The 15,600-nt window shown below is 43.8% G+C and overlaps 2 protein-coding genes across 3 annotated transcripts; one reads left to right on the forward strand and one right to left on the reverse strand.

The window, feature by feature from the left end:
- Window positions 1-1,277: 1,277 nt before the first annotated feature.
- LOC139556002 (zinc finger and BTB domain-containing protein 25-like) lies at window positions 1,278-7,303 on the reverse strand. 2 transcript variants are annotated; one of them, XM_071369461.1, is made up of 3 exons: window positions 6,635-7,303; window positions 5,337-5,473; window positions 1,278-4,773 (listed from the first exon to the last, which is right to left on the reverse strand). In XM_071369461.1, exons 2-3 carry the CDS (start codon window positions 5,357-5,359, stop codon window positions 3,525-3,527), a joined length of 1,272 nt encoding a protein of 423 aa, XP_071225562.1. In that variant the 5' UTR covers window positions 5,360-5,473; window positions 6,635-7,303; the 3' UTR covers window positions 1,278-3,524. The 2 variants fall into 2 exon arrangements, with proteins under 2 accessions (XP_071225562.1, XP_071225561.1); XM_071369460.1 differs by having other exon boundaries at window positions 5,337-5,526.
- A 115-nt stretch (window positions 7,304-7,418) lies between these two features.
- zbtb1 (zinc finger and BTB domain containing 1) lies at window positions 7,419-14,255 on the forward strand. The gene is made up of 2 exons (XM_071369459.1): window positions 7,419-7,610; window positions 8,953-14,255. The coding sequence occupies exon 2, from the start codon at window positions 8,957-8,959 to the stop codon at window positions 11,051-11,053; it is 2,097 nt and encodes a 698-aa protein (XP_071225560.1). The 5' UTR covers window positions 7,419-7,610; window positions 8,953-8,956; the 3' UTR covers window positions 11,054-14,255.
- The last annotated feature ends 1,345 nt before the right edge of the window (window positions 14,256-15,600 follow it).

A 15,600-nucleotide genomic window follows, 5' to 3' on the forward strand; every position in this document is an offset into this window, starting at 1 on the left:
TACTACTTATTGTTCTTACAGCCTCACCTTAATCTTACTTTATGGCAGATTGTAACAATGTATTTTTGGACATTTTGTTATTATCACAAGTAAGAGTTTGATGAGTTCCAGCACTAGCTGTCCTATATTAAATTAGAATATACTTAACCTAGTGCTTGAGAGAGAATTGTGCTGTCTCAGGGCCAGAAGCCATCTGTCAGTTTTAATATTTTAATGTTGAGCTCCAGAGGGATACATAAAACATTCTGTGTAGCTGGTCCATTAACCTGCTTCACTCAGAGGACCATGGCTACATCCCAATTCTCCACCCTTTTCCAGAAGTGTGTACTTGTACACTCCCCATAATGGATTTAAAAGCACATGATTGGTGTAAGCATTGGCTTGGAGGGAGTTTCCACCTTTGTTAAATCCATGTCGGGAACGTGTGCAAGTGCACACTTGTGGAAAAGGGTGGAGAATGAAAATTGTGACGCAACCCAATAAGCACGGGGTAGAAGAGAGGCCTGATGGTACCTTTTGGGGATGAGTCCTTCAGCTCTTAAGTGGCCTCTGGTGGTAAGAAGTTGTTACTACAAGAACAGGGAACATAAAGCCTGGTTCCAGAAATGTTGCTGTTCTTGCTTACTCATTTTCAGTCCTTGTCTAGCAAAGTTTGGCATGACAATGAGTGACAAGGAGTCGATATGATATAACACAAACAGACTTGCACTCAGGCTAGGGAACATACTAGGTGTGCTCTATAAATTGAGCTGTGTTGAGATTCTCCACCCTTCTCTAAGAAGTGTGTCCTACTTTCTCTGTCCTCACTGGTTTAAAAACATTGTATTGGTGTAATCATAGGCTGATTGAAGTTACCACTGTAAATCTTGCTTTTACTTCCATGAGGGTGAGTGAACGTGTTTTTACACTTCGGGGATAAGGGTAGAGCATGGGACTAAAGCAGTGGAGGCTGCTGAGGGGAGGATGGCTCATAATAATGTCTGGAACGGAGTCAATGGAATGGCATCACATTGAAACTATGTGTTTGATACCATTCCAACTATACCACTCCAGCTATTACAATGAGCCCATCCTCCTCAATTAAGGTGCCACCAACCTCCTGTGGACAACAGCCATTGTTTTTAGACACTGGTATGTGTAACATTTACCTCATCGCAATTACATGCAGCATTAAACAAACAGAAATAGTGAGAGGGAAAGGAATTCCGATATCGGAAACAGATGTTCGGTTTGTAGAAACTAAACATTCCTATCAATAAGACGAGTTACATGAGACAATCTGTTAAAAAATATATTTATTTACAAAACATTTTCCATGTATGGAAAAGTGACACAGATTAATGAAAACATGAAACCACAGCCATGTGGTAACGACAAAGTGTATGACAAAGTGGAAAAGTAGCCAACTGAAACATACCAGAGGTCACACACACCAACAGGATAGAATGGAAACAAACCCAGAAAGGTAAATTTAATAATCCTAGGTTTATACTGTCTATCGCAGTACATACAGGTTCCTGGTTCAACATTACTAGATGCATTCTTCTACACACTCTGATAGCCATTGCCACATATCCGTCAAATATGAATCTACAATCGCACAATCATAAAGCTTTAGAGAACTAAGTTCAGAGTATCTCTTTTAGTCACTTCTACTCTTGCCTGGCTACCCGAACTCTATGCTCCAGCCAAACGCAACGCAACGCCCACGGACTTTAGTGGACTCCGTCATGAGTCTTGAACTGAGTACCTCCCCAACCCTCCACCCTTTACCAAATGCGAACACTTTGTTTTGTACAATGCCCCTCGTCACCAAAAACGACTTCAATGATGGCCGTCTCAGACTGAAGTATGTAGCGAACGACAAAGCAGCGGAAGAACTTAGTGTGAGTCGTCAGGCTACTTCTACTCATGTTAGCCTGTTATGAGCTAAAATAAGTCCTTCTTTGTGTTGTCAAGGATTACATTTTAACATTTTAAATTTAACTAGGCAAATCAGTTAAGAACAAATTGTTATTTACAATGACGGCCTACCCCAGCCAAACCTGGATGACGCTGGGCCAATTGTGCGCCACTCTATGAGACTCCCAATCATGGCCGGATGTGATACAGCCTGGATTTGAACCAGGGACTGTAGTGACGCCTCTTGCAGTGCCTTAGACCGCTGTGCCACTCGGGAGCACAGGATAAAGTACATTCAACAGGTTTCCTCTGTAGTTAAACACTGCTAAGGGTCGTATGTGTCATCTCAGAGGAGGAGTGCTGATTTAGAATCAGTTTTGCCTTTCAGATCTAGAATGAATAAGACAGGGGGGGACCTGATCCTAGATCAGCTCTCCTGTGACGCTTGAATACATCCCCAGGTTTTCCAGCTTTAAAGGTTTTGGGATGACACTTGTGACTTTGTCTTCTTTTGCATCCACGTCCATTTTCATAGTTAGTACACACTTCTTGAAGGTGAATGAAGCTGGCCAAGCAAATTCTCTGCTAATTATCAAGTTTAGGTATACTGTGCTAGTTTGTAAGTGCTAGTAAGTGCTAGTTTGTTGAGATTAAAGAAAGAAAAAGAGGAACACCAAGCCCCTGCTCATGATTTTGGAGGGAAATATTTAAATGTTCCAATATGTGTAATGATGTACTACCATACATCAATTGTGTACTGCAACATTGTGGGCGTGAGAATTTGTCCCTTGCAAATTCCTGTAACCCTGACAACCCTCCATAACAACAAGCCAGGCTCCATTTCAACAGCTACTTATTTCTGAGAGTGCACATTTTCAGAAAACAATGCAGATACATAGTATTTGCTAATTTCCAATCAATACACCAGCTGGTAAAACATGACAACTGAGAGAGAGACAACACATTCCTCCTTTTAAATACCATGTTCTATTCTATTCAACCGTTCACTGAATAAAAGAACATACACTTTACACTGGATTCACATCACAGGTTTTCATCTAACCGACAGAGAGATGACGGTATTGACAAAAGGACAGGATACAACCGGATCAGTGGAAAGATAATGACGAAAGGTAAGGAACGCAACTGAAACAGGGTCATGTTCAGTCGGAATTAAACTGAAGAAAACAAACTCAAACAGGGTGAAACAGGAGGTACTATCTGGAATCGTTAAATAAGAATCACTAAGTTTCGTTTTCCATTGCAAAAAACGTTTTACTATTGTTGTGCCCTAATGAAGACGAACCAGATGTGCACAGTCTCTGGTGAGTGCAGATGGGAGAATGAAGATGTATTCGCAAAACACTTCTTATTACATAGCTGTTATCCCCGGGTAACTGTAAGGGTATAACTTATGTCAATTACCTTGTAACAAGTATAAGTACATAGTTCTTACCAATTACCATTGTTAATCCAGTTTTCTAAGAAAACACACAAAAAAAGAGAGGCTACTGCATAATCACACAAACAAGAGTTATCAAATTAGGTGGTGACTCCAGCACGTCACCTATGTAAAATGGGAGTTGATGTATTTCTTTCATTTCTACAGTTTGTTTTCGCTTTCATTCCACAGCGACGTTGTCCACGCTCTCCTGCGAGATCTCAGAGTCTAGCGAATAGCAGGAGCTGCCATTGTCCTGAGCTTCCCTGTTTGCCTCCTCCGCCAGCGCTACTGTAGTGCTTGCCGCCACCCCGCCGCCCTCCGGTGGCCCCTCACAGAAGTGCCCAGAAGCGTGGATGAGCTGGCTGCAGAGGCGGCTGTAGCGATGGTAGCGCGACGGCTTGCCCGTGTGCGTGTACATGTGCTCCTGCAGCTGGCTCTTCTGGGTGAAGCGCAGGCTGCACACGGAGCAGGTGATCTTGCGCTTTCGTGTGTGACTGATAGTAGAGGTGGTCATGGTGGTGGTGGGGGGTGTACTGGTGCCACCGGCTATACCCCCCCTGCTCCGCCTTAGCTCGGTGTCTAGCTCGTCAGCTAGGGCTTGGCTCTGTCTCAGGGCCTCCTCCAGGTAGCCTGCATCCTGCTGATCCTGGGGGCACCCCCGCTGCTGCTGCTGGTCCTCAGGGCCCACTGTGTCCCCTCCCCCGCCCTGGGAGAGGCCCTCCATTAGTCCGCTGGGGTCCAGGGCGCAGGTGGCGTGGCTGAACAGGTGCTCGCGGAGCCCCTCGGGGGACGAGCAACGCTCGCCGCACCGGGGGCACGGCAGCGCATGGGGGCCATCCTTGAACAAGAGGCCCTGGCAGGGGTTGCCGCCCTGGGCCAAAGGAGACGTTGGGGACCCTCCCCCGCCTGGCGCCTGATGGCACTCCTCTCCCTCTTCCTCCACCCTCTCCTGCTTGATGCGCGTTGAGATGTCTGAGTCGTCGCCGGAAGCCACAGAGGAGACACCACGGAGGAGACCAGAGAAGGGCTGACGGCCTGATAAGGGGACGCCCTCCATCCCCACAGTCATCGAAAACTGGGTGGCGTGGGAGCGACCTGCCCGAGTGGACGAACGCACGTCCTCGGGGCCGCCCCCTCCTCGGGCCCCTGCACTACCTTTAGGGACCCCAGTACCCTCCTTGTTTGCTAACTGGGATGAAATCTGAATGCCGTACAGGTTGGACATGCGGACAAGGTCGGCGGTGGCGGCATCGGGCCCACCCTCACCAGGCTTACTGCACAGCTGGTAGGCATGGAGGAACTTGATGCCCTCCTGCAGGCGGCCCTGATCCACCGGCTGCTTGGGGCCCATGCCTGTGTACATGATGTGGAGCAGGTAGCTGAAAACGTCTGGCTGGATGTCCGTGGGCTGGATCTTAATGCACTCACTATGAAGATGACGATAGACAGTGGGAGAGTATATTAGCCTTTACTCTCGAAGCACATTCATATTTCCTGTCTCTAATAACAAAGTATCCCTTGGATTTTGTTAAGTTAAATATATGTATACAAACTAGTCAAGACCTTCTCTCGTGCAGGACATTCAGGTAATACAATGTACAAAAACAAACACACAAGTAAGTGCATTACCAGTCTCAATTCTATTCTATTAATCTATTCTTGCAGCCGAAGAAACATGTGGTTAACAATCAGTGCAATGTGAGACAACTAACACAACACCCCTTCTAATCCCCAATATCACTGAAACAACCTCTGATGGTCTCTAGACCCTGGTACTGTACAACAAGACCAAAGATCGAATCCCTGAGCTGACAAGGTAAAAATCTGTCGTTCTGCCCCTGAACAAGGCAGTTAACCCACTGTTCCCTGGTAGGCCGTAATTGAAAATAAGATTTTATTCTTAACTGACTTGCCTAGTTAAATAAAGGTCAAATTAAATAACACCCTTAGTGTGTCACAGAATGCAACAGTCATGCAGTATGCATCTAACCTTGACTGATGAATGAAGATCATCTTGAAGTAGTTGGAGAAGGCAGCAAGCACAGCCCGGTGGGCCTTGAAGTACACGTTGCCAATGGCGACTGTGCAGTCGCACAGGAAGCCAAACTCCCTCTGGATGTTGAGCTGCTGCAAGAGGAACAGGCTGTGGCTGGAAACGTCCATGATACCCCCCACTCCACCTCATGTCACACACATAAATATACGCACATAGTAATTCATAATATAAAAATTAGGTTCAGGAGAGGATATGTTGTGCAGACCTGGGTTAAAATAGTATTCACTTCCTTTCAAATAGTTTGGGGCGGAGTTTGCACTTCTGGGACTATTCAAATTGGTTCCATAGTGCCAGGTAAGCTCAATAAATATACACAAATACTATTGGAACCCAGGCCAGGTCTGATTGCTGTGCAAAGACAACATGTGATTCTATATGATCAAACTATTTTCTCAGCCTCTAGAGCACACCCAACATATGTTCATAAAATGTCACACCTCTGAAGCATGCATTAAGAAATTTCTGAAAGTGCTGCTGAAACAATGGCGTACTCTGCTGGTCAAAAAACTGAAAGAAGCACCCCGCCCCCCCTAAAAAAAAAAGACTATTGGCCAGATGTTGGCATCTGCGTAACTTTCTACCTGTTGACATCTTAGGTAATAAGAGTTTCACTTCCGGTGTGAAAAGATGAAACATTGAGGAACCGCAACCTAATAATTACTTTGACATAAAAACAGTTCATTTTATGTCGATGTATACTTACGGCAAGGTTACTACATTGTAACAGAGAGTGGGCCGATATAATATACCGTTACATTGTTGTAATAGATAGGGCATGTTTATATTGTAGCAAACCCTTTATTTAATTGTATCCATTTATGCTGCCTACTTCAAATCAGACGGGGCAATATGATGGACTGTCAGACATAGCAACGCATGCATTCTTGCAACCGCCACAGATAAAGGGGTCAGCTTTCGAATGAAATATGCAAATAACCGAAAAATACCATCCTAAATGATGGTCAACATGCCAGTCCCCTATGTAGCCTACAACCCACAGGAGGTCTCAAAATATATTCGTCAGCTTGTTTCACTACAGCATCACATCGATTCACACACGTATGCGTTGTAGCCTATCAAGTGTTCCTGCCGACCGAATCAAGTGTTCCTTCCAGACAAAATCAACAACCGTGAACAGCCTCGATAACCCACACCGGCCCCAATGCATGCATTTGGATATCCCCTCCTATTTGCAAAACAAAGCAAATACGATAATCGGAAGTCTTTCTTACCACCTATTTGCGAAATATATATTAAATAAAGGTTTATATTTCGTACGTAGCCTATTTGTTGCCACAGAGAAATTCTCGCACGGTCTCGCGCGTCTTCCTATGTGATTGTCTCCTGAGGTTGTTATTCGTCACGTGATTGTACAGTACTGTACATTTGCTGTTCTGTCATAAAAGGTGAACATTTTGTAAATACCGTGTGTAAAAAAATAAATTGTTCAAATTGTGTAAATACCGTGTGTTTTACTTTCCCCGGAAACATATGTCGTTGGTTGACAAACATTGAAGTAAGGGTAACATTCTAAATATATTTAAAAAATTGACATGACATGTTCAGTCAATTTAAGAGCGCCTCAAAGTTCTAATAACCAAGCAGTACAGCCTCATAAACGCACGCCGTGGAGATTTGATCTTTTTCTAATTTGCCTTTATGCTGAAATGTAGCCTTAACATCCTATCAAGATGTAAGCCTACTTCTGTAAAACTTTAAGATTAATCAAATGTGTACCTACACCATCCTTATCGGTGGGTTATTATAGTAAGTGCATATGGAAATAAATAGGCAATAAAATTAGGCTTTTAATCAAATTTATGCGGAGGAAGATAAACCTTGTTAAGTTTATGCATTGGCGCTATTAACCTAAATAGCCTATGCCACAGTCACAGTCTCTATGTTCGTCCATTTTACTTGTAAGCGTCCAGCTGAGCAGCCTAGTCACTGCCTTGTTTCAGTACACCCAGTCTCGGGAGGTTTGGATTTGCGTGAGTGGGGCTGGATCTCGCTCAGTGCGGTGAACGAGCTCGGCAGAGCGGCTGTGCGGAAGTTCTTTCATCCGTGCTGCAGAAGGGGCTTGCTTCGCCCTCGCGATTATTCTCGTCACAAGTTTATGGTTGGATAAAAGCGGTTCAGGTGGAACTTCTGGACAGTACACCCCAACTTGAGTTTTACTACATCCACAGTCTTCCTCATTTATTGTCGGTGAGTATTTATTCAGTGTTTTCACAGAGTAAACATTCCTGCTTTCGGAAAAACCCTGTGCCTTTTTTCTCATAGAGTGAATGCGGGTAGGAGCGCGGGGGTGGCAGTGCGTGCTTGCGTGAGATTTCCGACAACACTGCCACTGCCGTGGAGGTCTCTCCATTTTGGTTTCACATTGTTTGGTCCTCCCATATTTTCAACAAGAAATAATAATCACTAATTTACGCTGATGCTCCGATTGGAATGATTGTAAAGCTGTTTAGGTCATCGTTACTTTTAGTGAGGTATGATTGACAGCCACGATGCCCGCACGACTTAGTCTCCAAAACAGGCCAATGAAAATTGGTGGGTGGGAGTTGAGCAGTCAACGAGTACCGACAAAGAAACGGCTATTTTTGAGCCATAAATAAGAGGACATCACCTCACTGCACATTATCAAAGTAGACCATTGATATGATAGACTAGTCTACAGCTGTTAGACAAACAGATATTTCATTGTGATCAACTAAGTTCAAGTACATTTTATGTTATAGGCTTTAAAAAAGGCTACAAATGCAGTGCAGACTGAACTCCACTTTGTGAACCCTATTACTGTAGACAATCTGTAATTGACATCACTGTAAATCTGTAAATTAAATAAAAATGTTAAGCTAGCTATATACTGTAGATATATGTAATTTTTGCTTCCAGAGGAGCACGGCTTCCTGGGGAACGCTTACACAAACACACACACACTGAGCGTTTGGAGGCCAGGGTCTGTTACAGTGTAGCATTAAGGGATTAGGTGCCTTGCTCATGGGCACAAAGTCAGGAGATGGAATACCTGAATCCCGACCGACATTTCCCCATCATACGTGGGATTCAAACCAGCAACCCTCCGATTGCAGGCCCACCTCTCTAACCTCTAGGCTTTATGCCGCCACACTAGTTCAAGACATAATGTGCTCTACTGTATATTATAAAATTAGGCTAGATCGTTTTGAAATCGTCAATTTGATAATATAGTCCTGTGTGAATACATACCTGGGTGACAAAAATTATCTTTAGGGTGATGTTATTTTACGTATGTGCCACAAGCAGACCTTTTAAAAATACTTTACTTCAACATGCAATGTTTAGCACTATTTTGAGAACTTAATTAAGGCATAAGAGTTTACATTTTTCTATTTCCTTTGTTTTATTTAACCTTTGTTTTTAATTAGGGTTATTGTACAGGGATAATAACCACTTAATTAAGCTTAAGATGTGCAATTGTGTTTTCAAACAGATTTGATACATCCTAAATAACTAAATGTAGGATCTTTAGATTGCTAATTCGCTGCTCTCCCCTTCACTCTTCCAGGGTGATGGCGAGGCCGAGCCACAGTGAGCATGTGCTGCAGCAGCTCAACAACCAACGGGAGTGGGGCTTCCTGTGCGACTGCTGTATCGCCATTGGCGACATCTACTTCAGGGCCCACAAGGCAGTGCTGGCTGCGTGCAGCTCCTACTTCCGCATGATGTTCATCCGGGACCAGCAGGGGACAGCTCGCATGGATCTCAGCAACATGCAGATCAGCGCAGAGTGCTTCGACCTCATCCTGCAGCTCATGTACCTGGGCTGCATCGTGGTGGGCAGCTACGAGTTTGAGGAGCTCAAGGTCTCAATGGCCTCCCTGCAGATGTACTACATCCCAGACACCTTGGAGGACCTCAGGGACATCAGGAACACCTCCAACCTCACACCGTCCTCCTCGGCCTCCTCCTCTTCCTCCACCACCTCATCCAGCTCCTCCTCCTCCATTGGCCCGGCAATTGCAGGAAAAATGATGTTTGGAGTCCGCATGTACGAACAGCAGAAGCCAAGCACCCCAGAGGGGGAGCCCAAAATTTTGCCCAAAGTTGCCATCACTGCTGTGCCTGTGCGACCAAGCATTCCTGTCCCAGTCAACAGGCCTCCACTTGTGGTGGAGGATGTGGCGTCCCCTTTGGTAGTAGTTGCACCACCGTTTCTAGACAGTGTGGCTGAGCAGCCTTGTGACCTGCGCAAGAGGCCCGGTGGCCGGAGTGCCACCATGAAAGAGCGCCCCCGCTTCGGGCGCACATACACCTGCGACGACTGTGGCTTTGTCTTTAGCTGCGAGAAGTTGCTGATCGAGCACATCCTCACCTGCACCAATCGTAAGGCCTTTCAGGTCCCCAGGACCAGCTCCGAGGCAGACAACGACTCCAGCAAGGTGGAGAGCTCGGCCTCTGAGGGGATGGAGGAGCACAGGGTGGTCTGCAAGGGTGAAGAGGATTGGCCGGACCACAAGTCAGACGCTGACACAGTGATCAGGTCCATGACAGTTGGTACGGATAACGAGCCTGGTTCTGCTAGGAATATCACCATCAAGGTGGAGCTGGAAGAAAACGTGGTGTCTGAGATGGATGGCATTAAAGTAGTTCAGGTGGGAGAGATCAGTGCGAGGCACAGTGCACTCAGCGACACTATGAGGGAACCGATTAAATTTAACCGGGAGGCCGAGGCTTGTGTTTCAGTCATGGGCGACAGCAACGAGCCATTCGAGGGGCACATGTCCAGCAACAAGGATTCTGGCATACCTGTTAAGATGCGCAAGATTAAAGAGGAGAAGCAGGACGGGGACAGCGCACCGTGTGAGCTGTGCGGGGAACTGCTCACAAAGGAGGACCAGTCAGCTCACTACATCTCTAGCCACATGGGCCACATCTGTGCCTGCGGGAGGTGTGGCCAGGTCCTAATCAAGGGGAGGCAATTGCAGGAGCACGCTGAGCGTTGTGGCGAACCTCAGGGTGCGGACACCGACTCCCATGGGGAGGAGGCAGACTCGCCCCTGCCAGAGGACCCGCAGGTCATGGACGATGGGCTGCTGGAGGGGGGTGACCTGGCCTGCCCCCAGTGTGGCTTGCTTTTTCAGAGTGAGAGCCTAGCATTGGAGCATGCTCTGGCCTGCCACGAGCAGGAGCTGTTCCGCCCCGCCCTGCTGGAGGATGGCGGCGTTGAGCCGGACCACCGGCGCAAGCACTTCTGTGCCATCTGTGGCAAGGGCTTCTACCAGCGCTGCCACCTGCGGGAGCACTACACCGTCCACACCAAGGAGAAGCAGTTCACCTGCCAGACGTGCGGCAAGCAGTTCCTGCGTGAGCGGCAGCTTCGGCTGCACACCGACATGCACAAGGGCATGGCGCGCTACGTCTGCCCCGTGTGCGACCAGGGAACCTTCCTCAAACACGACCATGTGCGCCACATGATCTCGCACCTGTCGGCCGGCGAGACCATCTGCCAGGTGTGCTTCCAGATCTTTCCCAGCGGAGAGCACCTGGAGAAGCACATGGACGTGCACCTGTACATCTGTGGCGTCTGCGGGGAGAAGTTTCGCCTTCGCAAGGACATGCGGAGCCACTACAACTCCAAGCACACCAAAAGACTGTGTCCTGCCTGAATTTAATGCATCTGTTACTTAAAAGCCATAAATGTGAGAACAAATTTATGCACTTGAACACCAAAAAAAGAAAACCTATAAAATCTGCACTTTCAAATTTGTATGAATAATCAAAATGTGTTATTGCCTCAAATTTTGGCCATTTTGTCATTTAGTTTCACACCCCTGTACTAAACACACATTACTGCCATTTGTTGACAGTGCCACAGTAGACAAATCCTTGGCTCATCTTTTAAGGCTTTTGGAATCTGGTGTTTCTCAGCAAACAGCCTATGCAATACACAGTTCATGGAATGAAGTGGATTCAACTTAAGTTCCTTGCAAAGAGGTGTGTTTTGATTGTAATATGAATCCACACTTCAATATAGTCTTTATGAGTAGTTACTGTACATAGCACTTGTGCATTTACAATGAAGAATGGCCTTGCCTTTGCTTTGGCGGTGCCGTGCTCTTGCTTTACAGGTGTGCATGAGAGTGGCATTGCATTTCTGAACATTGTCTGCCAGTCGATGCCACTTTGCAACGCTCACTTCTTTGTCATTTCAATGTAAAGCATTAGGGACATGGACAAGCATAACTGAATATCTCAACAAATTGACTGATCTGGCTCCTTGTATTTTAAAATGATGCTACGAAATGGAAAGAGAGGCATCGTTTGTTTAGCCCAATCATAACATAGGCTACATCACGGTTTTCCAAAATTCTGTTTTAGACTGGCTCAGAAATTCCTGTCTTTAAAGGCCCAGTGCAGTCAAAAACGTGATTTCCCTGTGTTTTATATATATTGCCACACTATGAGGTTGGAATAATACTGTGAAATTGTGAAAATGGTGATATAATGCCCTTTTAGTGTAAGAGCCCATAGGGACCAGCACAAAAAAAGTACAAAAATGTATGCACTCACTACTGTAAGTCGCTCTGGTTAAGAGCGTCTGCTAAATGACTCAAATGTAAAAGACTGGTTTTGGTGGGGTGGAGTTTTGGCCTGCCTGGTGACATCACCAGGTGGTAAATTAGTTAATAGACCAATAACAAAGAGTTCCAAACCTCTCTGCCAATAACAGCTAGTTTTCAGTTTTCCCTCCGCACTCAGACCACTCCCAGACAGTCCTAGCAAATTTCTTGCTTGAGAAATTCCTCTTTGCTAAGAAGCTATTTTTGTTTATTTTTGACCATTTTAATTGAAAATAATCACAGTAAGATACTTAATTGTTACCCAGAAATGATTTGATATTGAGATAAAAACAGCTGCATTGGACCTTTAAGCCCCAAATGATAGTTTTTACACCATAAGGTTGATTTATTTTCTACCAGAATTGATACACATGACTACAACTCATATCAGATATGAACACTTTTTTTTCATGAAAGTTGCTTTTTAAGTGGAAAGTTCAATAGCTGTGAGAACTTCAGATTGTAAATAGGACACAAAAAAACACTAGAATGCTTTACTCTTGACAACGGTTATCACCTAATTCCATATGAAATCTTTCATGCCACCAAGGCAAGATCATGCACTCGCTCTTTTGCTTAATCAATTATTTCACGTGTTTACTATGCAATGTTGGGCTATACACAACTCTGAAACTTTCATTCGCTTTTCAAACAGCCTTCGATTCAAAGGATTTCTATTGTTGATATACAGTAATTAATTACTTTTATCACTGTGTGAGAAAACAGTTATGTCTACATTGATTCTTATTCAGTTTTCCTGGTAAGGAAACAATTAGCAACATAACTTTGACCCAGTGACTATAGGACAGTAATTTGGCTTTATAGACAATCAAAAATTGTAATATTTCATTTTTGCATACTGTACACAGACTAAAACTATGTCTGAATCCACTCTTGGGAACTTTTATGTGCTAATCGATGACTTCATTCATGTTACATTTGCTTTCTCTTCAGCTTGGATAGATTTAGTCGGAAGCTTCCTTTAACATTTGCCGTTGTATGAACTTTTGTTTGATTGCATTACACAGCCAATATTAAGCTTTGTCCTACATTGGTAGTGTTATATTGCGGGGAGTTACTTGAGCAGTATGTCTCCTGCATGTTGGACAATGTCACACGTGTTGCTATTGTGAAATGCTAATCCTTTTGTTTGTTTGCCCTGCAGAGAGAACATACTCTAAAACATCTTGAAACAACATGCAGTAGTGTGGAAGCTGGTAAAGCCTCTTAAAGTAGCTATCCAGTGTTTCCAAATGTCTATGAAATATGATCTATAATTAATTACTATAGCTAGGTTTCCATCTAATGGTGACAGATTTCCATGTGAATATTTAAAAAAAAAAAATCTGCATAAAAACAAAATGCGCATTTTTCCACCAGAGATGTTGCAGATGAAAGGCTATGCGTGATGACGTAGTGCGGTAAAAATAGCTTTCGCGGTTAAATTCTCATGTACCGACAACAATTTTTTTTTTTTAAATGGGTTTCCATCACATTCAACTCTTTTTATGGTTTTCTCACCCAAAAAATGCCATTATATAGCTGAGTGTTCCCACTCCGGTATTGGCAGTGTGCTCCAGCCAACAGTGCACAGATACAATACTGTTGGCTAGAGCGCACTTATAGCCTACATCAGGGATCAGCATCTAGATTCAGCCGTGGACGGATTTTTTCTTTTCTTGAGTGGATGGTCAGGTGGCCAGAACATAATTACAAATAATTTGTCAACTGCAAATTGACCTCAAGAAGCCCAAACTATATAATATTTAACTAAAACAGAATCGTTTCAAACTTTGCTTACATTTGTATACGATCACATACTGTATATCTCTCTATTTACAAATCTAAAATCACTTGGAGCTGATTTGCTGGTGTTTGTACAGTCTTTTTTGACCAACAATAAAAAAAAAAATACAAATTTTCGCAGAAAACTTGGGACAAATTTGTCCCCCAGGCCGCCAGTTGGGGAACCCTAGCCTACATGATGACATTATTATTAAAAGCGTTTCCACTGACATTTCTCACATAATTTATTTTACAGACAAAAAAGATCCCACCTTGTCTAGTGTATTTTGTTTTGTCGACATTTGGAAAGTTTACCGAAAACCTTTCAGTTTCCATCAGGCCTGTCATTACATTTTATATCTGACATATACTTTACTCGCATAAAAAGGTTAGTTGGAAACCTGGTTAATATGAGTGAAATATCTTTCTTGAAAAAAAAAATGAATAAAAAAGTTAAAAAGCAGCTTTTCTGTGTTTGAATGGTGTGGGCGTATACTGGTCGATAAAAATATCCATGACAAGTAAACAGCTGATTGGCCAGCTCAGCCAATGAGTCAGTGGGTAGATTCGATTATACTGAGCAGCGGGGTACCTGGCAAAGGCACATTATATCATCGTGCGAAAGAGGGGAGGGAAGAGCGCCCTTCTCAAATGGAACAGTAATCTACGCGGCTCGGTCATTTTGTCAACAAGGCAACATGGTGCATCGTCCAGAAACATACATATATTTTCCATAAAACAAATGTTAGAATTTGCTAACTCATTTTCATTGGGAAGCCAGATAAAGCTCAAAAGCAATCACTTTTGCATTTGAAAACACAAGAGTCCTACTCATTACTCCACGTTCTCCTACGTCGCACCTAGCTCATGCCTGAACTTTCACCCGGTGCAAAACATGCCTACATGGGCGCCTGGGCGAAATTAATCAAACCCCTCATTGAGACGTCTTGGCCAAAAACTTTGGCCACAAATACAAGTATAGAATGAGTCAAAATTATTTGGGTACGAGTTAACAGATGAGCAGTTATTTTAAGCAATCATAATGTAGGCCTACAACATGACCATGTACAGATGTAGGATCTTAATTTGATCACTCTTTTGTTGCAGAGAATTTTACTGAATTTTCCTGAACTGTAAATTCACTGAAAACTCACACTAACAAACGGTTATATTAACAGTAATGGCATTTTCATGTAGCCTACTTTTGGCCAGCTAATAGCCTAACCACAGACCAAGAAACATTGCGTTCAAATACTTTTGCTGCAGGATTATTTTAGCTATATAGGTCAAATTTAAGATCCTACATCTGTATGGAGGTTGTATTTTAGTAACCTTAACAGGAGTGACATCCCTTCAGGGGATAAATTAAGAATTATTAATGAGCAAGCAAGCTAATTTCTGTTTATGATCTACTACTCAGGGCCCTATCCAATCAAAAGCAAGGTAAAACAAATTGAAATTATCCTCTCTTTTTTTCTTCAGACAGTAACTGTACCTTGGTTGTGAGGAAGAAGAAAATAACATGGTTGTGAGGGGGGAAAAATGGTTTTCTTTCATTAAGTATATTAGAGTGAGATGAGTTTGAAAACCAAACCGGTGTTAAACAAAAGCATAAGTCATTTCTGTGTTTTCACTGCTGCACTTTAAATGTGTTATTGCTTTTTAGAACCGTTAAAGTAAAGCAAAATGGGTACGAAAATGTGTTGGTATGCATACAATCTGGTAACTCATGTCACCTCAAGTGAGGCTTTTATAGAGTTAACCCACTTGGGAGAGATTGTAAGGAGCCTACCATGGCAAGGGTTGTA

This window comes from Salvelinus alpinus, chromosome 27 (genome assembly GCF_045679555.1).
Source record: "Salvelinus alpinus chromosome 27, SLU_Salpinus.1, whole genome shotgun sequence".
Taxonomy (NCBI): Eukaryota; Metazoa; Chordata; class Actinopteri; order Salmoniformes; family Salmonidae; genus Salvelinus; species Salvelinus alpinus.